Source organism: Marmota marmota, unplaced genomic scaffold, assembly GCF_001458135.2.
Source record: "Marmota marmota marmota unplaced genomic scaffold, marMar, whole genome shotgun sequence".
Taxonomy (NCBI): Eukaryota; Metazoa; Chordata; class Mammalia; order Rodentia; family Sciuridae; genus Marmota; species Marmota marmota.
The window spans coordinates 14,205,826-14,232,613 of record NW_026000016.1 but is presented as its reverse complement, the minus strand read 5'-3'; the positions used below and the strand labels follow the sequence as shown (position 1 = coordinate 14,232,613).

The window sequence follows — 26,788 nt, the reverse complement described above, 5'->3', positions numbered from 1 at the left end:
TCTGTGAGTCTGGGGGAAAGGGCAGGAATGTCCCTTTTGACAAATAACCCCCTAAAATTCAGGAGTATCTGGGTCACTCTCTGAAAAATACCACTTAAGTTCTTGCTCCTGGGATCTATGAATCACATAGACATCTCAGGCATTTTCTCTTTATGAATATGAATCTTTAAAGAGCTGAAGGGCATAATCTAGTTCAGCTTACTTCCTCTTCTTGGGCCTGCCACCAAGGACAGCATCAGCATTGAGTCCTAATCTATCTATACCAAAGGTAGATCAGATTTACATCACCTGTATAAAAAAAAAAAAAGCTCAACAGTGTTTTTTGTACTCAGAGGTTTCCAACACATTTTATTTTGCAGACCACTGGCGTGCGGCTTGAGGACCGACATCTATATAAATTCCTATAAAACGTCCAGTATTGCCAGTCTGTGGCAGCCTCCTCTGCACTGCCTGCCACCAAGGGCCTCAGTCTCAGGTGCACACATGAGGGGGGCCTGCAGACCCTGGCTTCCAGGTAGCTTTGCGTGGAGAGTTCCTTTGGCGAGGATCGACAGGTTTGGAGTGCGGCTGCAGTGCTGGCGAGCAGGAAGCCTTCAAAGCCTTGCGGAGGACTGGCACCCTTGATGGTTCTCCTCTGTCGAAGACTCAGGAAGATGCAGCGCCCTTGTGCTTAACGACTGGAACCCTCCCGACTGCTTAGTAGGTTAAAATATAAGGAAGCCTCTGCTTTAAGTAACACAGATAACACCTCTTTAGATGTTCTAGAACTACAAAATTTAATTCAAGAAAATATAGGTCCCATGAAAGACTTAAAAGTTTTATAAAACTAAAATCTAGTTTTCCCCGATAAATTGTACTTTAGGCAAAACCCTCCCAACGCTTCTAAAATAATACTAAAAGGGGCATCTGATTATACAAGAGCAATTTAAAAAATTAAATATTTATTTGAATAACAAGTTTTAAGTTCGAGCTGCAATGTTGGCAATGCAGATTTTTAACAGATCACAAAAAGCGTGCACAAAAAAGTACTAGCGCAAAGGACAAAACAATGCTAGGAATTAGGCTAGAGTTGCTGATTTTAAGGAAACAAAAGGCCTGAAATCACTATACAAAATATAAAATGTATTAAACACTACCATCCACACAACAGCCTTTATTATTGATTATATTTAAAAATTATTTGCGTAATTATATATTGAATTGCAAATGAGTATTATACATGAACTCCCTATTGGAAGGCAATTCCTTGATGCACTATAGAACATCTAATTACATTGCAAAAAGTATTCTTTTTTGCTATATCAGTAAAGAAAAGTTAATGATATTACTGTAAATATCAGGAAGGCTACAAAAAGAAATAACATTTCTTTTTTGTCTTCAAAGTGTTTTCCATGCAAACTGAAGCACTTGCCTTGTGAAACTGAATGCACTATTAGAGAATGTCCTGGGTCAAAGAGATGCTCTTGAATTATTAGTCTCAGCTTTACAAATCAAAGATGCAAAGGAATCATGCAACCTTCTTACTACCAGGAGACCATCTTGTCACTTACCAAATCTAACCTTCCAGAATACCATCCAAGATACAAAAAAAGACCAGACTGATATGATAAATACACATATAATGAAAAGACACAACTGCTATATGACACTACTCTTGGTAATGTCTGTGCTGTGTGAAAGCACCTTTAGAAAGAGCCTATGCGGCAAGAGATACGTGTCTAAAGATTCAAAATGAATCAACAGTATTGGATAACAATATAATTCTCAACTCAGAAGCTGCCTCAAGATTAGGTGCATCTTCAGTTAATGTAACAGGAAAAGAAGGCCATGGATTTCATTTTATTAATTGTATCCACTCACAATCGACCTAAGGTCACCAGATGTGTAGACACAATGAGATTTTTGTTGTTGCTTATAGTCTTTAATTGAAGTGATGATAAAGGAAATAGATCTATTTAAAAACAAAACCAAATAGCTATTTCTGTCTACATTAGGAGGTGGCACCAGGTGTGGGATTCACATTTTGAGTGGCCACTTGTGGTGCAACTTCGATAATCCGGGGCTTGTCTATTATTCTGGCGGTACGGTTGCCCTTCTCTACAATCCCAATAATCCATGCTTGGTGACCTTCGCCATACTTGGGGGACTTTATCTCTGCACAGAACCGAGCAGCCTGCTCACGTGGTAAACATATTAGAAGGCCTCCTGGCAAAGGAAAAGAAAAGAATTATCATTACTGTGATATTAGAAGCTGAAGCAGTTTCTCTGCCTCTACTAAAAACTTCTACACAAGATCTAAATTCAGCCAACAACTTAACCAACTTGCTCTTTCCATTAAACCAAAAGGCTTGCCCTATCCCATAGACTAAACAATTCCCTGGTATACACCTAGACAATAATAAACTTTAAACTGTGACGATGACCAATCATTGAACCATTTAATGCTGTGTGTAGTAAGATGCTGGGGCCTCAGAAACATGTGGTAGCTATTTTTTTTTTTTTTTAACACTACATTGAAAGAAATATTTACAAATGAATAGAAATGCTCATTTTCAATTTGGATTCCTCATCTCACCAAAACCACTCGTTTGTATTTTAAGACTCATGAAAGAGTTTATGCCTCAAAGAATCTAGGTTCTAGTTCCAACTCATTGTCTTCAAAACAGAAATAGTAATAACACATTAAAATAAATCTTCACTATTTCTAGTAACTAGGCAAGAAAAAAAAAATTGCTTCTAAGTAAAAATTAACACAGGAACAATTTGTATAGTGTACTTTTACTTAAAAAGTAAAAACTCATTCTGAATAAAAGAAATAAATTTAAGTAATTGGTATTATTCACTAACTCATTCAATATTCCCTCAGTGCCCACTAGGTGGCAGACTGTTCCAACCAGATAACCAACAGGGGGAAATCTCTGCCTGCTTTGAGACAAAACTTCTTTCTTTCAAGCAGGAAGCTGAAGGGTCCTTATCAAAATCTGTAGGGGGCCTGATGAAGTCCTGAAATTCCAAGCCACTTCAAAGGGGCTGCAGTGGGCAGGGCTTTGTGGTCTCCACCTTTGCCTATACCAGAATCTTCAAGAGTACTAGGACCACTCCAGCTGACATCAGGTATTCTGGGGGTCAGGTCTAGACAACTGACCATTTTTAAATTCCCAGGATAGAAAACTAGAGTTATACAGAAAAGGAAAGAGAAATAAGAGAGAATCTTATAAGAGTCAAGATAAAGCACAAAGGGAGAAATGGGGGAGAGAACTTTGAAAACAATACACTACTTTTTTTGGGGAGGGGGGGTTTTCCAGGGATTGAACCCAAAGTCACTTAATCACTGAGCCACATACTCAGCCCTTTTTATTTTGAGACAGGGTCTTATAATAAAAAGGTTGCTTACAGCCTCACTAAGTTGTTGAGGCTGGCTTCAAACCTGTGATCCTCTCAAGCTGCTGAGATTACAGGAATGTAATGATACAGCCATGACACTGGCTCTATTTTTCTTTTATCTTCTTTTGGTACCAGAGATTGAACTCAGGGATTCGACCACTTAGCCACATACCCAGCTCTATTTTGTATTTTATTTTAGAGACAGGGTCTCACTGAGTTGCTCAGCACCTCACCATTGCTGAGGCTGGCTTTGAACTCGAGATTCTCCTGTCTCAGCCTTCTGAGCCTCTGGGATTACAGGCATGCACCACTAAGCCTAGCTCTATTTCACTCTTAAAAGAACAATTTTAGACATTTTTTCAAGAAAAAATTATAGTCAGTTCAATGTCTTCTATAGGTATTAGTTTATTTCAAATACTAAGCTTCCAATGACATTTGGGTAATGACTTATCTTTCCCACATTCTCCCACTCCCATACCACTGCTATATTCCTATATCCAAAAGGAGAAGAAAGGAACACTCAAAATATGGCTCTTGGTCACACATGGTAGGTACTGGAAACCCACACAGAGGTGGCCAGAAATAATTAGGACTGCCCTCACAAAGTGGAGATACACTCACACACTAGGCCACTGCTTTCTCATGGAGCATTCTGTTGGCTTAAGTCCAACCCTCAGACTTGGATCCAGGATCCCATACCTGATGTCTCCGGGCAGGTTCCATGCATGAGACCAAACATGTTCCCACAGGCCTTGCTCACAGCAGCCATCTTGGCCAGCACAGGGAGGTTGTGAATCACAAACGACACTTCATTCCTCTGTTGCTTGGCCAGGTTCTGAGCATGGCCCAAGATCCCAAAGCCTGTGATGTCAGTGGCTGCGTGGGCATTGAACGTGTGCATAAGTCCTGCAGCTAAGAGAGCCAGAGGAAAAAAATACCTTAGTTGAAGAACTCAAAATCACAAACTAGTGAAAACTCATTTGTCAGGGAGATGGCATACAGAAATAATGAAAAAAGATAGTATTACAAAATTAGCAAAATCAATGAAATTCTGATTTTCCTTCTTCCTTTCCTTCCTCTTTTTATGGTGCTGCGGATGGAATCCAGGGCCTCACACAAGCCAGTCAAATACTCTACCACAGAGCTATACCCCCAGCCCTGATCTATTTCAATCTAAACTGCCTGGAACCTGTCAGCAGTTTCAATCAAGAGCTATTTCCAATATGCTGACAAAAACTATACAGAGGAATTATTCAACAGCAGGTAATTTAGATCTCCTCCTAAATACAAAGAGGACTTTCAAAGACTATTTGACTTAAAATCAATCTAAGTACTCTTGCTAGAGATCAATTATCTGAAAGTTCTTTTACTTTTCAATTGAAAAGAGTATCAATAGGGGCTGGGGTTGTGGCTCCATGGTAGTGTGCTTATCTAGCATGTGTGATGCACTGGGTTCAATTCTCAGCACCACATACAAATAAATAAAGGTTCATCAACAACTAAAAAATATTAATAAAAAAAGAATATCAATAGACTATATTTTGGAATTTGGGGGTAAGTTTAGGGAGTTCCCACATGCCCCTTCCCCAGTTTTGCCAAATGAACATTCTGCATCTACAGCACAATGAGTCAAATTAGTACTTAACTATCAACGAAAATCCATAACTCACATGAGGGTTGAGTGTGCTAATTCTACACATTAACAAATGTATAACAATAGCCATCCAACATTAGAGTATCATGCTCTAAAAATCTTGTGCTGTGCCTAGTAACCCTCTCTCCCCCAAACCCCTGGCAGTCAATGATCATTTTACTGTCTTTACAGTTTTTCCTTTTCTAGAAGGTGCTATAGATGCATCTTACTGTAGAAGCTTTTCAGAGTGGCTTCTTCCACAACAGCACCTTTCTTTTTAATATCAATGATATTCTATCATCTGGATATGCCAGTTGTTTATCTGTTGATCTACTGAGGGACATCCTGATTCTAAGTTTTGGCAATTATGAAATCATGAATAAAGCCGCTGTAAACATTTACATGCAGGTTATTGTGTCAATTTAAGTCTTCAGGAGGGTAAATTCACAAAAGCACAATTGTTGGATCACATGGTAATAATGCCCATTGTTCCATCTTTGTCAGCATTTGTTGTTGTCAGCCTACTGGATTTTAGCCGTTCTAATAGGTGTATAGTAGTAACTCTTAGTTTTTACTTTGCAATTCCCTAACAAAATGTAAGGCTGTGTAGCTTTTTATGTTTATATGCTATCTATGTATCTTCTTTGGTGATGTGTATGTTATGGGGTTTGGCCCTTTTTTTTTTTTTTAACTGAACTGTTTTTCTTTAAGAAAAAAAACTGGATGATTGACTTGTAAGAGTTCTTCATTTATTCTGGCCACCAGACGTTTATCAGATACATTTTGCAGATTTTTCTCCCAATCTGAGGTTTATCTTTTCATCTTCTTAATAGTCTTTCTCACAGAACAGTGGATTTTTATACTAATGAAGTCCAACTTACCCAATTTTTCTTTCACAGAAAATATTTTTGTGTTTTATCTAAAAAGTCAACTCCAAATTCAATGCCAACTAAATTTTCTATTTATCTTCCTGGAGTTTTACAGTTTTGTTTTATATTTAGGTCTACATCCATTTGAAGTTTAACTTTTATGAAGCATGTAAAGTCTATGTCTAGATTTATGTTTTGCATGTGAATGTCCACTTGTTCTGGAACCATTTGTTGAAAAACATTTTTCCTAATGAATTGCCTTTGTGTCTCTGACAGAGGTCAGTAGTTTGACTATGGCTGTGTCAATCTATTTTTCTATTTCTCTCTAAGGATCTATAACTTGTTTCTTACAAGTAAAGGGGGGAAAGTATGAAAAATTTATATTTCAAAATAAATTGTTCACAAATAGGTAAAAGGTTGCTAAGTGCAGTGTCATATCCCTGTAATCCCAGTGACGTGGGAGGCTAAGGCAAGAGGATTCTAAGTTCAAGGCCAACCTGAGCAACTTAGCAAAGCATTATCTCAAAATACAAAATAAAAAGGATTAGGGATGTAAGCTTAGTTGTAGAGCACCCAGTACCCCCCACCCCCCCAAAAAAAGGCAAAATGTAATCCCTATCTGGTAGAATATTATTTGGCCATTAAAAACTACTTATACTAAGTAACAATAAATGTTGACAAGGATTTGGGGAAAAAAAGGTATACTCATATGTTGTTGGTGGGACTGCAAATTTTTTTATTTGGTACAAGCACTCTGGAAAGCAGTATGGAAATTCCTCAAAAAACTTGGAATGGAACCACCATTTGACTCAGTTATCCCATAACTCAGTATATACCCAAAGGACTTAAAATCAGCAATACCATAATTACACAGCCACATCAATGTTTATAGCAGCTCAATTCACAACAGCTCAACTATGTATGGAACCAACCTAGGTACCCTTCAACAGATGAATAGATAAGAAAATACGGTACATGTACACAATGGAATATCACTCAGCCATAAAGAAGAATGAAATTATGGCATTTGCCAGTAAATAGATGAAACCTGGGACTATCATGCTCAGTGAAATAAGCCAAATCCCAAAAACCAAAGATTGATGTTCTCTCTGATGTGTGGATGCTAACACACAATAAAGGGAGAGGGGATAAAAGTTCATTGGATTAGACAAAGGGCAATGAAGGGAAGGGGGGATGGGAATAGGGAAGACAGTAGAATGAATCAGACATAACTTTCCTATGTTCATATGTGAATACACAATCAGTGAAACTTGATTACATCAGGTACAACCACAAGAATGGGATCCTAATTAGAATGAGTTATACTCTATATATGTATGCATGGTATGTCAAAATACACTCTACTGTCATGTATATCTAAAAAGAAAAAAAAAAACTATGTATATGAGGATATATAATATGGGAAAAACAATCTTAAAATGTTAAGCAGACTCCAGATACATAATTTATGATACATACTAGTTTAAAAAACAGCAGGAAACCAAAAAAAGTTCTGCAAGAATACGTAAAAAATACTAATGAGCTATTCTGGGGTGGTGGAACTACAGATAATTTTCTTTTCTACTGTTTTCCATCTTCTAATACTTTTTCTAAAATAAACATGTAATTCTTCTATAGTAGGATAAACGGGGAGAGAGAGACATTGAAAAGAAAAAAGTTACATATAGTACACCACTGAAAACTGATACACAATACTTTGGAAAACAATTTGGCACTATCTAGAAAAGCTGAGACCAAAGAAGTTCTAGCAGTAATGCCCAGGTCCACTGACAGCAGATCAAATAAGGAAGCATGCAGTGGAATGTTTAAAGTAAGTAGAAAGGCAGATGCTAAAGTAAATCCTTTTAATTAACTTCAAAATCAAGAGTATCAGATGCGATCTCTTAAGAGCTCCTGGGGACAAGAAAAGAAGGAACAATGGAATGAGCCTGACCAAACTTTCCTGTGTACATATATGAATATGCCACAGTATATTTCACCTTTATGTATATCCACAATAGATTAATAAAAAACAAGACCAAAAAAAAAAAAAAAAAAAAAAACCCTATAAGTAAACAGAAGAAAGATAAACAGACTAGAAAAAAGGGACTAAGGGTAGGAGGATGAGACACAAATGGAAATAGGGACCAAATTGGAACAAATTGTACTCTGTGTCTGTTTAATTTTGTCAAAATGGAAGCCAATATTATATATAACTAAAATGATAAAAAAAAACTTTTTTAAAATTAAAAAATATTGAAGAGAAATACAGTTAAAAAAAAAGAAATTTTTAAAAATATTCTGGTCATGGGGCTGGGATTGTGGCTCAGCAATAGAGTGCTAGCCTAGCATGTTGAAGGCCCTGGGTTCGATCCTCAGCACCACATAAAAATAAATAAAATAAAGGTATTGTGTCCAACCATAAAAATTAAGAAAAAAAAAATTCTGGTCAGGCTGGAGGATGTAGCTCAGTAGTAAAGTGCTTGCCTAGCATGAGCAAGGCCCTGGGTTCAACCCCCAGTACCACACACAGAATTTTTTGCTGGGCAAAGTGGTGCATACCTATCAACTCCAGCAACTCAGGAAGCTGAGCCCCTAAGCAACTTAGCAAGACCCCTTCTCAAAATAAAAAATAAAAAGGGGTGGGGATGTAGCTCAGTGATAAAGTACCCCTGGGTTTAATCCCCAACATTTCATTCAAACAAGAACAAAAACAAACAAACAAACAAAAAAACCCAAAGAATTCATGACTTATGTATTACATATATTTGGATCAATATCATTTTGGGAAAGTTTAAAAATAAAAGGGAAAATACCAAGAAATCAGACAACCCATCCAATGTACAGAATGCTCCTTGACTGCTGATGGGGTTGTGCAATAATCCATTGTACCCAGAAAACATCTTAAGTTGAAAAAGCATTTAATACACACAATCTACCAAACATCATAGGTTGGCAATACAGTAGACTATAGTATATTGGCTGTTTACCTTTGTGATAAACAGCTGATTAGGAGCCAAGGCTGCCATGCAGCATTTCAATCATATTGCCTATCTCTGGCACCAGAAAAGACCAATTATTCAAAATTCAAATTGTGGTTTCTACTGAATATTTCTCACTCTAACACCATTGTAAAGATGAAAAATTTTAAGTGGAACCATTAGTAGGGGATGTGTGTTTGGATTTCCATGAGTAAATTCACATAAGCCAAATCAGGTACCAAGAGAAGATGGCCTGTAGTCAACAGTCACATCTGGCCAGCCACAAGTGGTTTTCTTTTGTGTTAAAAAGCTGTGTGCATGTATGTATGATAGGGGAAATCAATGAGCAACTGAGACTCTATGTGGCCTTCAAAGCCTAAAATATCTACTACCTTGGCCTTTTCAGAATGTCTGCCAACCTCTACCACAGAACCCTTCCCTGCCCATACCTGTCCTGTTGAGCCGTGCCATATTCATCATTGCTTCTTGGTATGCCAACTCTACGTCTTCTTGGGTGACTACTAGCTTAATTTTATTCCATTTTTCAGGCTAACAATGGAAACATAAGTCAAGGAGAAAAGAGGGGGAAAATATGATTAATCTTTACTTCTTACCACTGACACAAAGAACACCTTTTTGCTTAGTCATCTTCTGAGTTTTATTTATCTAACTTTGTACCAAATATTAAGTGTCCATCAGTCCCATGGTCATGATTTCTTTTCTGTTCTCATTCTACATTTCTGTAATCAATATTGCATCTTATTGGCTATGTAAACCTGGCAATACACACAGCTACACTGAGATGGCAACAGGTGTGTGAGCACAGGCTGAAGCTTGCTCCTCTTTAGGAGGGTGAAAATCACATTATCAATAGCTTTGAATGTCCTCTGGTTCTCCTCTCATCTCTCCTATTATGTCCACAGCTTTCATTTTTCATATTATATTTTTATTGATTTTAATTGAAGCCTGGAGTGAAGCTTTTCTTTTGGAGACTGGGTCTCACTATGTTGCCCAAGCTGGCCTTGAGTTTGCAATCCTGCCCCCTCAGCATCCTGGGATTATGGACACATGCCTCTGCCTAGGAGTGAGAGGAGTAAAGCTATCTTAATAAAGAGAAGAACTGGAAACAACATTAAGTGCATGCACACTGAGGTCAGTCGTGGGTAATTAAAGGACATCATAATGAGGACAAAGAGGTCTGTCTTTATTCCCCTCAGCCTGATTTTCGAAGAATCCAGCACTATGATGCTGGGTTCATGACATACTGTCATATGGCCCATTAACTACCCCCATTTATGCATCTACTTATTTGTTTTATTACAGAATAAAGAAAACCCAGTAACCTACCACCCAGTGTAATAACTAAACATCAGCAATATCTTCTACCTACCCTCACTCCATTGCTCCCTCTCTCCCAAGAAGTAGCAATTATCCTGGATTTTGTACTTTCCCAACATTCAAAAAATAGTTTTCTCATAATGCCTAAATAGCACTCTTTGGTTGCTTCTTTCTTTATAAAAAGCATATAGTAGGGCTGTGATTGTGACTCAATGATAGAGGTAGAACACTTGCCAAGCACATGTGAAGCACTAAGTTTGATCCTCAGTACCACATAAAAATAAATAAATAAATAAAATGAAGGTATAAAAAAATACAATAACATTCAAAAAAAAAAAAAAAGCATATTGTGCTGTTGATGTGTCTTTGGTACTTGCTTTCTTCAATTCTGAGCATTTAAAAAAACTGATTTAAAAAAAAGCAAAGGTAATGCTGACCTGAGGTGGAGACACCAACCCCCTTGCCTTGCCTGCTTCCAGCTCCCTTGCTCAACTGTGTAGTCCTGGGAGGTTGTCCTGGCCAGCATCTGTAAAGTACCCCTGCAATGCCCTTCCTATCTAGTTTACATCCCTGGGTGAGGAGGGAAAAATAACTGAGAGAAGGTGCAAACTTAGAGAATCTCTTACTCTGCTACATCTGCTACAACTAAGATATATACCCAAGGTTGATGAATGAGAGAATATACCACAATCTTATTAATTTCTGAGTTGTTATGGAAGAGAAAAAACAAAGTCAGGTATGATTATAGGAGAAATACCTTTCTATTCTAGATGCATTCTCCATGAGAATTACACATCAAAATGTTCATAATTACTAGGGCTGGGGTTGTGGCTCAGTGGTAGAGTGCTTGCTTATTAGCATGTGTGAGGCACTGGGTTTGATCCTCAGCACCACATAAAAATAAATAAAATAAAATAAAGGTATTGTGTCTACCTACAACTAAAAAAATATTTTTAAAAAATGTTCTTAATTACTAATCAATTTAAAAGACAACTACCAAACAAAAACTCAACCCCCAAGACTAAAAATTTGTCCCTAACTGGCCTTATTTATACCCCAAATACCACTTTCCACAAATTCTCCCCACAGTGTTATTACTATCATCATCATAATCATTTTGTTATGCTGGGACTAAGCCCAATGCCTCACGCATGCCAACAAGAAATCTACCACTGAACTACACCCCCAGCCCCGTATTACTTTTTAGTGATGTTTAAGATGTGAAAATCAAAGCTATCTCAGCACCAAAAATACATGATGCTAATTCCTGGCCTCCCAAATTCTTTATAGAAAACCTCTGAAGCCCTAAGCTGGGGTTACTTACTTCAAAAGCTACTTGAAACTTTCATTTGATACAAGAATATGAGCAATTCTGAGGATATCTTTTAAGGACCTGATTGATTAAATTAAATTCTATGGTACTAAAAACTAAAGGTTTCATTTTCTAAACCCTCCAACAAAAATCACTACAACTCTGAAAACTAATTATTGTGCTCCCGCCCCCGTCACGCACAAGCAGCAGTTTACTCACAATATCCAGCCACTGGTGCACAGCAACAGCAACTTGTGTCCCCAGAGGTTTTGTCAACACAAGCACATCCCCTGGCACTGCATTATCTGGCCTGAAGAAAAGAAAAATAGCACATTCTTGTAAAACTAACCAAGGAGATCAATTCATTAAAACAGGAGAAGGAAAATTCTGTTTAAAAAAAAAAAGTACTTGCTTTTGCACTTACTTAAATTTAAGCCAACTGTTACCATGTACTAGGTGATATAGCCTTACAACCTTCTACTGAAGCTATTACTGCAACAAAATATTAACAGGAAAATGAAAACATCCACAGACTTAAACACATCGGTCAATTATCTATAGATTTTTTTTTAAAAATGTAACAGGCACAGTGCCACGCACCTGTAATCCCAGTGGCTGAGAGGCTAAGGCAGAAGGATTGGAAGTTTGAGGCCAATCTGGGTAACTTAGTTAAGACCCTGTCTCAAAATAATATTAAAACAAAAAGGGCTAGGAATACAGTTCAGAGGTGGAACACCCCTGGGTTTGATCCCAGTAACATACACACACAGTATGCAAAGAACCAGATCATTTAGTCTTCCAAGTTTCCATCAGGCCGTTTCCCTTAGCCATATATGAGTGGGTGTAATTCACAGATGTACCAGAGTTCCAAATCATTTGAGGCAACAAGACTTCTCAAAGATGGCTTGTTCGTGATCACTTATATGGTAGAGACTCAGGTAGGATTTTTTAGGTTATGGGATTTGGCTGGAATTTGAGTCTGGTGTTTTGGTGATTTCTGCAACCAGGTTCCCAAACTCAGTGACCAATAATAAGTTTCCTATCTGGCACTCAAGGGTCAGGGTAGACCCTGCTTTAAAGAAAGAAAGCAAATTCTAAAAGGGCAGCCCTGAAAAGGAAAAGTTTGATCCTCCAAAGAAAACAACTATTATATTTGTATCCTCACTACCAGGATGTGCATCCATCACTCATCCCTTTCTTGTCTCAGCTCAAGGACCTGTCCACATAACACTTCTAGCCCATCACTGGGCTACTAAGATGATATAAAAGCAAATCAGAGCAAAAGACTTCAGAACGCATATCACACTCCCTAAATCAACCTATAAGATTTGTATTCATTGTCAACTTTGAGCAATATAAAACTTGGAAATTGTACAGGAATCTCATTTCCCAAAAACTAGACCTTCAGATAAAAGTATCCTTCAATTCTGGTCCACTCACACCTGAGGCTAGTAAATTATTCCACTTTAACAGTTATGTGCAAGCAACCAATTTATATCAAGTGTGACAAACTATGGTGTTACTTTCAAGTTTATGGGCAATATGACAGAATGTAATCATATGTATAAGTTCTTTTAGCTTTTTTAAAAAAGTAAATATACATGCTACTGGCAAAATATTCCGTAATTTTCGTCCCCATTCAATTCTTTACTAAAAAGCTGAAATGAGTGAGACAAAGATCCTTTAGTATCTAAGTGGAAAGCCTGAAAACTACTAACATATGCTATATGTTGGGAAAATGAAGCATTGGTGGTATGTAAAATGCACAATCCTTAATGCAGAAGCTATCTGATAGTAAAAATAACAAGGAGCTTCCATCAATTAAAAAAAATGGACAAAAGATCTGATTGTGAAAAATGTTCACCCCTACTTATAAGAATAAGGTTAACTGGGTATAGTGGCGCATGTCTGTATTCCCAGTGACTCAGGAAGCTGAGACAGGAGGATCGCAAGCTCAAGTCCAGTCTCAGCAATTTAGGGAGGTTCTAAGCAACTTAGACCCTGTCTCAAAGAATAAAAAATCAAAAGGTCCGGGGATATAGTAGTAAAGCACTCTTGTGTTAAATCCCCAGTATCAAAAAAAAAAAAAAAAAGATTAAAATCACCAAGCAGATTGGGCTGGGGATGTGGCTCAAGCAGTAGTGTGCTCGCCTGGCATGCGCGTGGCGCTGGGTTCAATCCTCAGCACTACATACAAATAAAGATGTTGTGTCTGCAGAAAACTAAAAAAATAAATAAATATTAAAAAAAAAAAAAACCCACCAAGCAGATCAGTGAAGACCAAGTTTGTTAACCTCACTGAGTTTTCACAATGTGGGGAAACTGATCCACTAAATTCATTGCTATGGAGCATAAACTAGTAGATCATCTATGAAGGGCAAGCTAAATGGAGATATCAGAATCATCAGCACATGTCACCTGCTCTAGTGATTCTACTGAGAAATTTATTTCAGTAGATTCCCGAGTAAAATGATCTGTTACCTCTAAGGTCCCTCATTATTTGTAATGTCAAAATGACTGAATATCATCTAAGTGTCAACAACAGATTGGTTTAACAATATACAAGACTGGGCTGGGGATGTGGCTCAAGCGGTAGCACGCTCGCCTGCATGCGTGTGGCCCGGGTTCAATCCTCAGCACCACATACAAACAAAAGATGTTGTGTCTGTCAATAACTAAAATAAATATGAAAAAATTCCCTCTCTCAAAAAAAAAAAAAAAAAAATCTTAAAAAAAAAAACCAAAAACCCAATATACAAGACTAATAAAAAGGATGCCTTGCAGGCAGGAATCAATCTGGTGATCCAGCCATAGGTGAAACCATTTGCACTGTGGATTCTTTTTCATACCTTTTGAATTCTGAACCTGCTCAACACAGTACCTATCAGTACCTATTCAAGAAAGAAAGAAATGGAGTTTACAATGCCTTCAAAAACAGGGCAGAGTGGCTTTTCTTAACAAGACATTAAATACAGAAAGTGACAACCTGTGTTGAGTTACATTTCCAAATAATATAGAGAAAGGACCAAAAAAAATATGAAAAGATACTTTGATTAAGATATGCAAATTAAAAGCACAATAGGCTACTACTTCACACACAGTAGGATGGCAATAATCAAAAAGATACAATAAACAGATTTTGGAAGGGATGTGGAGAGACTTATGTCCAACCAAAAAACCTGCATGAGTATTTATAGCATCATTCATAACAGATAACAACCCAAAGGTCCAAACAAAAAAATGGGTAATAAAACATGTGTGTCCAAATGATGGGTTACTCAGCCATAAAAAAGTAGGTAGTAAGGATTTATGCTACAACTTTTTTTTTTTTTTTGGTGTGCTGGGGAATCGAATCCAGGGCTTTGTGCATGGGAGGCAAGCATGCTACCAACTGAGCTATATCTCCACCCCTATGCTACAACTTGGAAACATTACAATGAGTGAATGAAGCCAGATACAAAATGTCATACATTGCATGATTCCATTTATATAAAATGTTCAAAACACTTAAATCATTATAGACAAAAAGTAGAGTGTTTGCCAGAGGATGGTGGGGAGGAGGGAACTGGAAGGGATTGCTAATATGTATAGGGTTGCTTCTGGAATTGGATAGTAATGATGATTATATAAGCCCATCCTCACAAAAATCTATACATTAGAATGATGAATCATGTGACATTTTGTTAGGTGAATTATAATTCAATTTAAATATAGAAAATGTTCAAAAACAGGATCAAAGAAGTACTACATGCTACAAAATGGATAGACCTTAAAATGTTAATTATATGAAGTGAAATAAGCCAAGAAGGGATAGGAATGGGGATTGACAACCAAGGGGCTTCTTGTTGGGATGATAAAAATTTTCTACAATTGACTGGTGATGGCTGTACTTTATCAATAGACACAAACCCACCTAATTGTATACTTTTGGGGTGAACTGTATGATATGTGAATGATTTATATAAAAGTGAAACAGATCAGGTGACATGAAACAAAAATCAACTTACATGATAAATTCATTGGGCTGGCAGACAGTTGTAGCAACTCCTCCCAGAACAATCCAGGGGTTTAATACTGTTTGGCCACCAGTTACAGACGTTCCTGCTTCCTCAGCTGCATCTTTAAAACCCTGTATAATTAGGGGCATCACTTTATCCCTTTCCTAGGGTTTAAAAGGACAAAAAGGAAAAGTCAATTCTCTTCAACTCAGAAAAGAGCTTCTATACTTATAAAAAGGATCACAGGATCCTAAATCCTGAAAGCTAACAACAAGGCAGGGTGTAACAAAAATAGGGAGTATTTCACATTGTAACCATTTTTATCAAATGCTGGAAGTTGTTATGGGCTACAATGCTAAGGGAACTCAGTCAAGAGAGGAGGAGAGATGTATGGGACTGGTCCACAGACTGAGATCCAAGTCTGATGACCATCAGACCCTCTCTCAAAATAAAAAATTAAAAGGCCTGGGGATGTAGCTCAGTGGCAGAGTGATTGGGTTCAATCCCCAACACTGCAAAACAAAACAAAACCAACCTAGCTCCCTCTGCATATCCACCTTACCTTTGGGGAGGCTTACATTAACCAAAGAGTGTGAAGCCTGGTGAGGGCCAAGATGGGAATGCACACCCACAAGGCCCTTGCTGACCCCACTAGGTATAACTGATCAAAGCACACATTGCTAGGGCAGAAGAGAGGGCCTACTAAAAACGCAAGATTTCCGTAAAGTAAGGCAAGCTGATTTGGGGGGAACACAGGGGTGGAGAGTCAATAAAACCAAGTATCTGTCGAAAGTAACCAAGAGGAATTCATTTCTGGTTCAAGGAACAAGTACCAAAGACAAAGTATCTCCAGGAAATGACACAGAAGTGTGACTGCATGAACACGTGATGTCCCCAACCTGTATCACGGTCTACTTCAGTGACACCTTGCCACCAACACAAGGTTACTGGCCCTCAAAGTGTCAAGAGTCCTGGACCTATATATAAGTCAGTGCCTGATCCCACTGGTCTGGCACTTAGGTACTATTACTATGGCTATACTTTATTAAAACACACATACATAAAACTTGTAAGTTTCAATCTACCTGGAAGAGAAGGAGATAGCAGGGTGGTAGAAATAAAAAGATAAATAAACCAGATGCTCTCATTTTAATTTATTGCTAACCACCCCAAATTAGAGAGCTGGAAGGCCTATTGGAAGCCACATGGCCTCCTCACTTTCCAGATGGGAAACAAGTCAGAAAAGTCTCACAACTAAGACCACAAAGACCAGCAAGCAGACACAGAGGGACCTCCTACTTACCCTGTCAGTCATTTTATTACTGACTCCAAGGAGCATCAGCATATTGTCACATTCTGTGACCCCCATTGCATAGAGGTCACTGAGGACATTGGCACATGCTATCCTGCCCTGGGAAGAGAGGGGAGATGTGAGAAGCACAAACAGGGAGTTTCCAACTGCAGAAATGAAGACCTAGCCTATGGTTTGGCCTCCAAGGAGAACTCAAGAGACTCTCCAGGAAGAGCAATTACCAGGATGTGGTCCTCAACTTCTAGATTTGTAAACTAGTTACCTTTCTTTTGGTATGTCTTTCTCAGACATTCCTAATAACACATTCCCCTTCTGTGCAGAACAAAGATTTACATGTTCTTTTTTTGTTTCTCCCCCCAATATCATCATCCTGAAAATCAGAAGCCTGATTTATCTAGATAAAGGAGGGTGTGGGGGGATGTCAGGAAGACAAATAAGATTAGAACCAATAGTCTAGGGAATAAAAGAGTCTGAAAACAATGACACTAAGGCAAACTTGGAAACATCCACTTATCTTAATTAAATAGATTCTACAAAAATGTTGACATTACTGGTTATAAAAAGAAAAGAAGATGGTTTAATGTACTTGGATTGAAAAATTTTTGTAGCCTCAAGACTATAAGAAATAAACAGGAAAACCATCTTGTTTGAGAAACAAACAAAAAAAAATAGAAGAAATAAGAAATATACAGGCCTAAAGCAAGACCTTTTTCTAAAGAAAAAGAAGTATTTCCCAGTAAACTATACTGTTTTATTAGGAACTTGAAATTGTTTAATAGGAATGTAACAATAAAGTTTTTTTTTTTTTTTAACTGCCATTGGGGATTTTTTAAATGTAAGCTGCTACTATATAAATTACTCTTTTTTCAGACAGTAACGAGAAAATGAAGTTTTTCCTCTGATAAAAGGATAATCAAACTCTAAGGTAGTATTATCAGTTTCAATGGCTGTTTAATTGCTTTATATTTTCTTATAAATTTCTGATAGATTAACAACCTTCTGCAGATCCACTAACATCAGGCCAACAGGTAGTATACAACTTGGAGACACCAATCACTGGTCCGAGTGGTAGTGACTTACTGGGAGCTCACAAATGCTTTTTTAAAAATATTTTTTAGTTTTGGTTGGACACAATACCTTTATTTTATTTATTTATTTACTTTTATGTGGTGCTGAGGATTGAACCCAGTGCCTCACATGTGCTAGGTGAGCTCTACCACTGAGCCACAACCCCAGCCCCTCACAAATGCTTTTAAGAGATTAGGTATAAAGAGAACAAATTCTGGCTTTAACCTCTCTGCCACCTGCTCAGGTGGAACACATAGGTGTGGCTCACCTGCCCAGCCTCTCAGGAGTATTGGTCTAGAGGAGGGAACAGATGGAGGTGCAGAAAGAACACTGGTTCCTAATAACCTGTTTACTTGTTACAGGAATCCTAGTAGTGAATACCCATTATTTTGCTACCTCACAGTCTAAATTCCTTTTATGCAGATTAATCCCAGTGTCCTCACCATATAGGAAGGACATCTGGCATTTTATAATAAGTGGGATATCCCCATTTCTTCATTGGCCTCTCTTGGTTGGTAGGGAAGTAGGGTTAAAGGCTGGGTAGGTCAATGTGGTCATAAGCATGCAATAGAAAAATGGAAAATATATCTGTGTGATACACGACCAGTAGCTAGGAACCTCAATTCAATGATCAGATATATATCATACACAGTGTCATAAACACTGTAGTGGGTAGGTACGCAGATGACTGATGGGAAGTAACCAATGCTGATGTTTATCAGAATAAATGTTCAAGAAGTCAAATTACAATGAGACGCTAAGCTCCTTTATTTCTGGAAGGAAACCTTTGAGATTAGTCCTATTAGAGTTCAGTAACATAGAATGGTGAAGTTTATAAATGTCAAAGAAACAGAATATAAGGAAAGAAAACAAAAAACTATATCAGTCCTACAAACGACTAAAACAATAGGTGTTCTTATGCACAAACATACACTCAGGTACAAAAGCAAGAGAGGGACTTCCCTGCTCTACTTACTTTATGACAGTGCCAAGCATGAGTACAGAATGGGCCCAACTGCTGTGACTATAGGAGTCACAGCAGGGATGAGTAGTGTACTCTGGATATAGCAAGAACAAAAACCCCCAAATCACAGACAGACAAAACTACAGCTACAACCACAAACCAAATGCATATGTAATTCCAGTGATAAAAACACATTAGGTTAAACTTACCATCATGTAAGGGTCATCTACGATAGGATAAATGTAATCTGTGGTTTGAACCAAGGAAAGACCACCATGCCTCAAAGGAATGACGCAAGTATCCATTCCAATGCCTGGGAAGATGGAAGTCATCAGCATCCAAAAATAAAAGGGGAAAGTCATTTTATTTCATATGATCAACATTATGAACAGGAAGATTTCTGTATAAAACATTTATGGAAATTCTGCATTGCAAATGAGGCCATGTGTTTCCTATCAAGAACCATTACATGAAACTTAACTACATTAAGAAAGAAAATATGAAAAAAAAAGTCATCAAAACCCAATTTCAATATGGGATGATTTTTAATCCTTAATGTTTGAATAAAAATTCTTTTTATTACTGTATTTTTATTGCATTACTATATCATATTACGGGTACCATTCAGGAATTCTTTAAAGATGAAAATAGTACATATGAATTTGTATTTTTTCATCTATAAATACTTTGAGTATATTTTTAGATATTATTCTATTTTTCTGGTGGGGTATTTATGTATTTCACATACAGAAAATGCTACCATTACTTTTTTATTTTAATGAAAAATGAAAATGAGAAAGAACAAAGCCAGAATAAAAATTCAAAATTTTCTACTAACACCTCTGTAAATTCATTTTATAGGTTCCCCAAAGAAATTTTTAAAAGATCTTAAAATTCCATGTTAGTCCCTTACTGAAAAACTTAAAATCATCACATTTACTAGCTTACAATATAAACTTTCTGTCCACTGTAAAGAAAATTTCTCAGTGGGGCACTGTGACTTAAGCCTATAATTCCAGCTACATGGGAGGCTTAGCTCAGTGGTAGAGTACTTGGGCTCTGGGTTCAATCTCCAGCATTGCCCCCCACCCAAATTACTCAATATGGGTATGAGCAATACTTCAGGTTATTAAAAATTATTCCTCAAAATTTAAAAGGAAGTAGGGACCACCAATGGGCTAATTAAAAAGAATTCTCTTTTTCTGAAAACAGTTTTGTTTGTATGTGGTGCTGAGGATCGAACCCGGGCCGCACGCATGCCAGGCGAGCGCGCTACCGCTTGAGCCACATCCCCAGCCCTGAAAACAGTTTTGATGCCACTACAGTAGTCTACATTTCTTTGAAAATTACCTGTAATGACATTTTACAAATTCGGACTGGCATTCTCAAATAAGCTGAATACAGAGTGTTTTCCTATACCCCCCTCTCAAAAGGACACCCTTTCACGCTCTTAGGAAATATTTCACTTTGGCAGTCCAATAGCCAAAGTCAGGAAAAAAAATCAGGATGAAGTACAAAAATAAGAAAATAGAGTCTACCCTATAAATATGGAATTCCAAATGAAATAAAATCATATCTCAATCACATTGAAAGGACTTTTCATATTTTGCAGCAGCAAAACTGTTTTAAACATCTCATATCACGACAGCAACAGATCCAATAACAGATGATTGCTGCTGCCCTTTCTCTTTTCTAGAGTTGGTCCACTATAACTAAAGCAAAAATAAAATTTACCTTTAAAAAAAGGCCAGACTGTAAAAACAGGCTTTTTACTATATTTTACTATACTTGATGGCAAAGTAGAAATTTTTAAAGAGATTAGTAAGGAATGGAGAATATAATTTCAGATTGTCAAGTCTCACAAACTGGAGACAATAGTACACCTGACTTGTGCTCAGTTTTTATCAACTGGGTAAGAAAGTATGAAAATTCACCTCAATGGCACACATGCACAGACACAAATTTCACCTAACAGTGCTCTTTCGCAGGTAAGTGCACTCAGCAAGAACTGCAACTATCTCCCTAAATAACAATTCTAACAACAGGCTGTTCTGAGTGTACTATTATTCACTTTAGAAAATAGTGAGATAGTTTCCTCTGGGTTTCTATTTAAACTACAAGACTACTGAAAGAGATACTAAATAGTTGTTGAATGTTACATACACACTTGAGGATTGAAACAAGGGGCACTGTACCACTGAGCTACATCCCCAGCCCTTTTTTCTAAGTCTGTATAGGGTCTAAGTTGCTTAAGTCCTTGTTAAATTGCTGAGAATGATTCAGTCTTAAATTTGTATTAAATAAACTGGGAATGGTGGACAATGACTATAACCCTGGTGACTCGCTGAGGCAGAAGATCACAAGTTCAAGGCCAGCCTCAGCTACTAAGTGAGATCCTGTCTCTAAATAAAAAATAAGAAGGGCTATGGATGCAGCTCAGATTATAGAGTACTCCACATTCCAAAATGAACTAAATACATTTGATTTGTAAAGCACTTTATTTCTATACTTAGCCAGTTCTTTCAACAGAGTAGCTAATGACTCTGAGCATGTTACTGGGCTAAAAAGAAACTGCCATTATCCACATTTTCCCTTTCACAACTGTGACACTACTGCAATGAGGACCAGTGCTGTCCCATGTGGTAGCCACTAGCCGCTTGAGGTTGTTAAGCACTTGAAACATGGCTAGTCCAAACTGAGATGTGACATAAGTGTAAAATAATTTTTAAAAAACTCATTAGTAATGTTTTATATGCATTCAAAATAAATTTTTTATATACTGGGGTAAATCACCTCCAAAATTTTAAGGAAGGGAAAGGCATAAGCCTGAGACAGACCATAGGCTTTGAAAAACTAACGTTTCAAATTTAAAGAGAGGAAAAGGGAAATGAACAAAGGAAAATGCCATGAAGTAAGAAAAAATTTAAACACTAGACTGGGAAGCTTATGTTGAATTATTAGCAGGTGATAGGGAATTCTCAGATTAAAACTCTCCATCAAAATAAATAAAAATCCAACTCATCATATACCACCAATAGTGTTAAGTATGTACCAGCTTCTAACACACACTTAGGCTAACATTTCTTTAATTGGGATACATCTAATAAACATGTGCACCTTTTTTTTTTTCTTTTAAGTTACTGACGGACCTTTATTTTACTTATTTATGTGTGGTACTGAGAATCGAACCCAGGGCCTCACACATGCTAGGCAAGCGCTCTACTACTGAGCCAAAATCGCAGCCCCAAGTGTATGCACCTTTAAGCTGTTTTGATTCATTCTTCAATTAACACCACCTTAGAATCTAGGAATTATGATATTCAATTAAAAGTAGAAACATAATCACATATAAATACGCATCTGTACGTATATATACACACATATACACATCTAATACACATATTATACATGTGGATTGACACAGGTAAAGAAACAGAAAATTTCTGGCATTCACAACTATTTCAATAAGTATTGTTGTCTCATATTATAGACTGGGTAACATTAGTAACTGGTACAAGATTAGCAGGTTAAGTATGACTCTGATTCCAAGGAAAAGTTCTGGCATGAAGGTACACCACTTCTATAGGTTTTACTACTCTGTTTCTTTCAGCATCCATTTGCTTGTCATCTGGGGATCTGTATACCCCCAGGGTTTGCCATGAATGCAAATTTAGGGGAAGTGTTTTTTCTGAGAAAATTCAGTTTCATTTGCTTCTCAAAAACCATATGTGACCAGACAAATGGTCTTTGTGTTCTTCTATCTACTTTTTCCTGTCTTTTCATTAGTTCCTTCTGTCACTGATGAAAGCTGAAGCCAAAGCAGATCCTCTCCCTACTTCCAACCCATTTGGTTTTAGAAACCAGAAGGCAAGCAACAGGAAGAGGTAGAGTTCAGATCCTGACCCAACTCTGTCCCACAGAATGGGCACACCTTTCCAAGCCTCATAAACTACTGGAAGAACAGTGACCAGGCCCCATCAAAGCATTCTGGGACAAGGCAGGCCCAAGATCTCAAACAAGATCAACAAGATGATGCTATGAATAGCAATTACTACTTTACTTTTTTAAAAAAAAAACATATATTTATTTTTTAGTTGTAGGTGGACACACAATATCTTTATTTTTTACATGGTGCTGAGGATCGAACCCAGTTCCTCACACATGCTGGGCGAGCACTCTACCACTAAACCACAACCCCAGCCCTACTACATTACTTTATCCATAGGAGTTTTCTTTTTTTTTTTTCTTCCCCTCCTTTTTTTGCAGTACTGGGTATTGAACCCAGGGCCTTTTGCATGCTAAACAAGCACTCTACCCCTGAGCCACATCTCCAGCCCTATTTCATTTGGTTTTGACCACTGAGTGGCTTATTTTTCGATACTATTTTCAAGAGCTTCCTCAATGTACTCTCACTTCTTGACAAGTCAGTCAACATTAAATCCAACTCATTCATGTTGATATTCCTCCACAGCTAGAGGAGAGAAACTGTTTTCAAACTGAGCTTCTGGGAGTCCTGTAGGCCATGGGGGAGGGGATGAGGAGTACTTTTTTCCTCGCTCCCAACCAAAGCAACTCTGTCTCCCCTACCCACCCCAGCACTGGGGATTGAACCCAGGAGGGCTCTACCACTGAGCCAAATCCCCAGGCCTTTATATTTTTATTTTGAGACAGGGATTTGCTAGGCTGCTGAGGCTAACCTTGAACTTGTGATCCTCCACAGGAGTACAGCACCAGGCCCAGTGCAACCCTTTTATTTCCTTTATGTATTGTGGAATAAAGAAGTAACTCAAGCTCAAAACCAAGATGGTAAGACAGAATTTTCTAACAAAATAGTGAGCAAAAACAAATGAAATTAAATCTTATGTAAGAAAGATCAAGTCACCCTAACTACAGAATATCCACACCCCCAGAACACAATCCACTCACAGGGCAAAGTGGTAAGTCTTTCATCATGCACTTAATGAACCATACAAAAAACTCTAATGAACAATTTCCCAGAGCCTAAAATGTCTCTAGAACTCTGTGTTTGGGAAAAAGGAAACCATAAGCACCAGGAATTTAGAAAAGAAAAAACCACTGCCCTCAACTCCAGATGGCACCCTGAGGTCAAGTAGGATTTCATCCTGTCTTCTGAGTTTGGAGCAGTCCTTTGTGTCCTACTCTCAGCTTTTCAATCGTTGCCTACTGTATAGGATCCCAAGTTCCTCCCAGGCCCAGTCATTACTCTCAAAGTATTATACATTATGCTTACAGTATAACCTTCCCTAGGGCAGTCAAGAGGATGCATGAATTTCAGGGATCATTTTAAGAAAAAAGCATAAATGAATTTCTGCTTAATCCTCGGCTAACCAAAAAATTTAATTTAACATAAAAAATGCTTTTACTGTACTATAAGGTGTCAATCGCATATTCCATAGTTTAATATCTGTTATAGATCTGTGTCTTGATGCTTTTCAAGTACTTCCTCTAAACTAGGGACAGTAACACTGTCACCACTGGATTGCTCTTTGAATTCTACAGACATTTTTTTTAAAAAAGGCAACATGGGAGGACAGAAGTTTGGTTTTGGACTCATTGACTGGACTGTAAAGTATGGAAGAACAATGGTTTACATACCAAGCCTTGGCATAACGGCTCCCAGAAACTGTTCATCTTCTTGGAAGTGGTTCTCTTGCAAAGACTCCAGTAACTTCTGCAGGACATCTTGGGGCACTTTGCAGCCTGTGCCCTTCAGTTCAGTAAACCTGGTTAACCGGAAGCTCTTATCCAATTCATAACTTTCCGGGTTAAAGGACTCCCGCGTAGACATGGTTCTGGGGCCCACACTCCTCACAGGTTAGCCCCTCCCCTCCCTCTCTCTTGTTTGGCTGGGTTTTTTACTTCTGATCCACCTAGGTATCACCAAAACACAAAAACCATCATTAAAAGAATTCAGACATGTACTTGCCAACCATCAAGTGAACACATTAGGGAAATTCAGTATATGTGACAGGGGCTGAAACCACTAAGACCATAAGGAAACAGCCACAATACCTTCTTTAAAATGGTAATGCATAAGCTGGAATACATCTTTTTAAAAAAGAGCCTATATGTGGGTTAGGGATGTAGCTCAGTGGTAGAGTCAATGCTTGGCAAGGGCAAGGCCCTGGGTTCAATTTCCAGAACAAACAAGAAAAGGACCCATGCCATCCCAGATATCTATGCAAGATCTGAAGTGTGGTTATAATGTTGGCTCTGAAAATAGTAAGGAAGATCTTCCCTGAAGAAGGCAGTCTGGCCAGCAAGCTCATATGGCACTGAACCACCTTGAACAATAACCCCAAAAGTTTCTTCTAGGGTGCAATATTATGGGAACCAAACTGCCAGCCACTTCATTTGTAGATCTGAAAGCCGCTATGGTGACTTTTCTAAAAAACCTTTTGATCTTTTGGTATCTGATAGAAAAACAAAACACCTACTGGAAACTGGAAAAGGACATTTATACAAATGCATTTGATGAAATTCTTCAAGATACTAAATTCTAATTTTAGAAAACCATGTTTCCTTCCCAGCCATAAGAATACAACACAATACAAAACTAATGAGGAGGCCTCCCTAACAGGAGGCCTCCCTAATGGACTTTAACTTTAAAAACTTGAATGGCTGTTTAACACAGTAAAGTCGGTGTTCTTCAAGAGCACTTGGAAAGTTCTCTGATGTTTTAATGCAGTGCTATTTCCTAGAAAGCAAACATCCCGCCCAACAAACTAGAACACACATCATTGACAAAATATGCTACTGCTCATTACCATTTCATTACAGAACTAAAACAATAAATTAAAACCTACCTAATCACTAGCATTTACAGTACCCAGTACCATCATAAGTTTCTGGAACAAGTCGTCTAAGTTAGAAGCCTTCTGTGCTCCCAAGGTTAAAAACCTCCAGATTGATACTTTATTGGGCATAGAATGAATTACAGACACCCCAAATTTTAGGGTCAGTTTCCCCTATAAAATCTATGATTAAGAACATAATTCCCATTTATAGAGTTTTGCATCCCCTGGGAAGCACATCGTTCATTTAAAATAAATTTACAAAGCCCGAGTTTGGGCAGTAATCCAAAGCATCCTTACAAAAACATGTTTGGGATGAGCAATGACTTTAGTGGGAAAGCTACAACTGTACCGGGACAAACCTTCCAACACCATTCCAAGAAACCAACCTGCCCCCAAAGAGAAAGCGAGCCAAGCAAGTTACAGTGATGGGAATTTTGAAGCCATTTTAGAGTTTGGAAAGTCTTAATACCACTTCGACTAAGAAGGGTTTGAACAAAAACTGCAAAGTTCTAGCCCTCCGCAAAATGCCTTACATTTAACACCACCTGATCCCCACCAGGGGGGAAAAAAAAGAAAATCCAACTCCCCGAAGCATCCAATTATTTTCCTACCTCCCATCCCTATATCCCGCCCCACCTCCGAAAGATGGGGAGGAGAATTTGGGGATTCCTTTTTAATTTCCATTTTCCCACACTTTTAGAAGGGGAAAAAAGTTAGAAACACCTTACACCAAGAAGGAGCTCAGTAGTTTTAAAATTCCAAGTGGAATGAGAAATACAAGCCACCACAATCACATTCCAACCTTAAAAAACAGCTAAACTTATATTTTTGCAGGGGAGGAGAAAAGAGGAGGGACGGCGGGGCGGCGAGTGAAGTAAAGATTAGAAAGGGGGGGTAAATTTGCCTAATAAGAGAGTCGACCGCGACCAAGGAGCCACGTGTTTACACCTTTAAAACAATGACATGAATATTTAAAGATAACGTTTAACCCTTTGCTTCCTGGGCACGTTTTCATTTTTGACCCGAGCGCGGGATGCAGGGCCGGGGAGCGCGGTCAGCGCGGTGGGCAGGGCGAGCGGCCCGGCGGGTACCTACCTACCCCCAGGCCCCG

At 38.0% G+C, this 26,788-nt stretch overlaps 1 protein-coding gene across 2 annotated transcripts; it reads right to left on the bottom strand.

Annotated features, from left to right (window-relative positions):
* Nucleotides 1–325: 325 nt before the first annotated feature.
* Sephs1 (selenophosphate synthetase 1) lies at nucleotides 326–26,788 on the bottom strand. Of its 2 annotated transcripts, XM_015483519.2 has the most exons (9): nucleotides 26,773–26,788; nucleotides 24,476–24,750; nucleotides 19,069–19,172; nucleotides 16,819–16,926; nucleotides 15,525–15,679; nucleotides 11,737–11,827; nucleotides 9,317–9,416; nucleotides 4,084–4,296; nucleotides 326–2,205 (listed from the first exon to the last, which is right to left on the bottom strand). In XM_015483519.2, exons 2-9 carry the CDS (start codon nucleotides 24,666–24,668, stop codon nucleotides 1,991–1,993), a joined length of 1,179 nt encoding a protein of 392 aa, XP_015339005.1. In that variant the 5' UTR covers nucleotides 24,669–24,750; nucleotides 26,773–26,788; the 3' UTR covers nucleotides 326–1,990. The 2 variants fall into 2 exon arrangements, with proteins under 2 accessions (XP_015339005.1, XP_048665151.1); XM_048809194.1 differs by lacking the exons at nucleotides 19,069–19,172; nucleotides 26,773–26,788 and having other exon boundaries at nucleotides 925–2,205; nucleotides 24,476–24,592.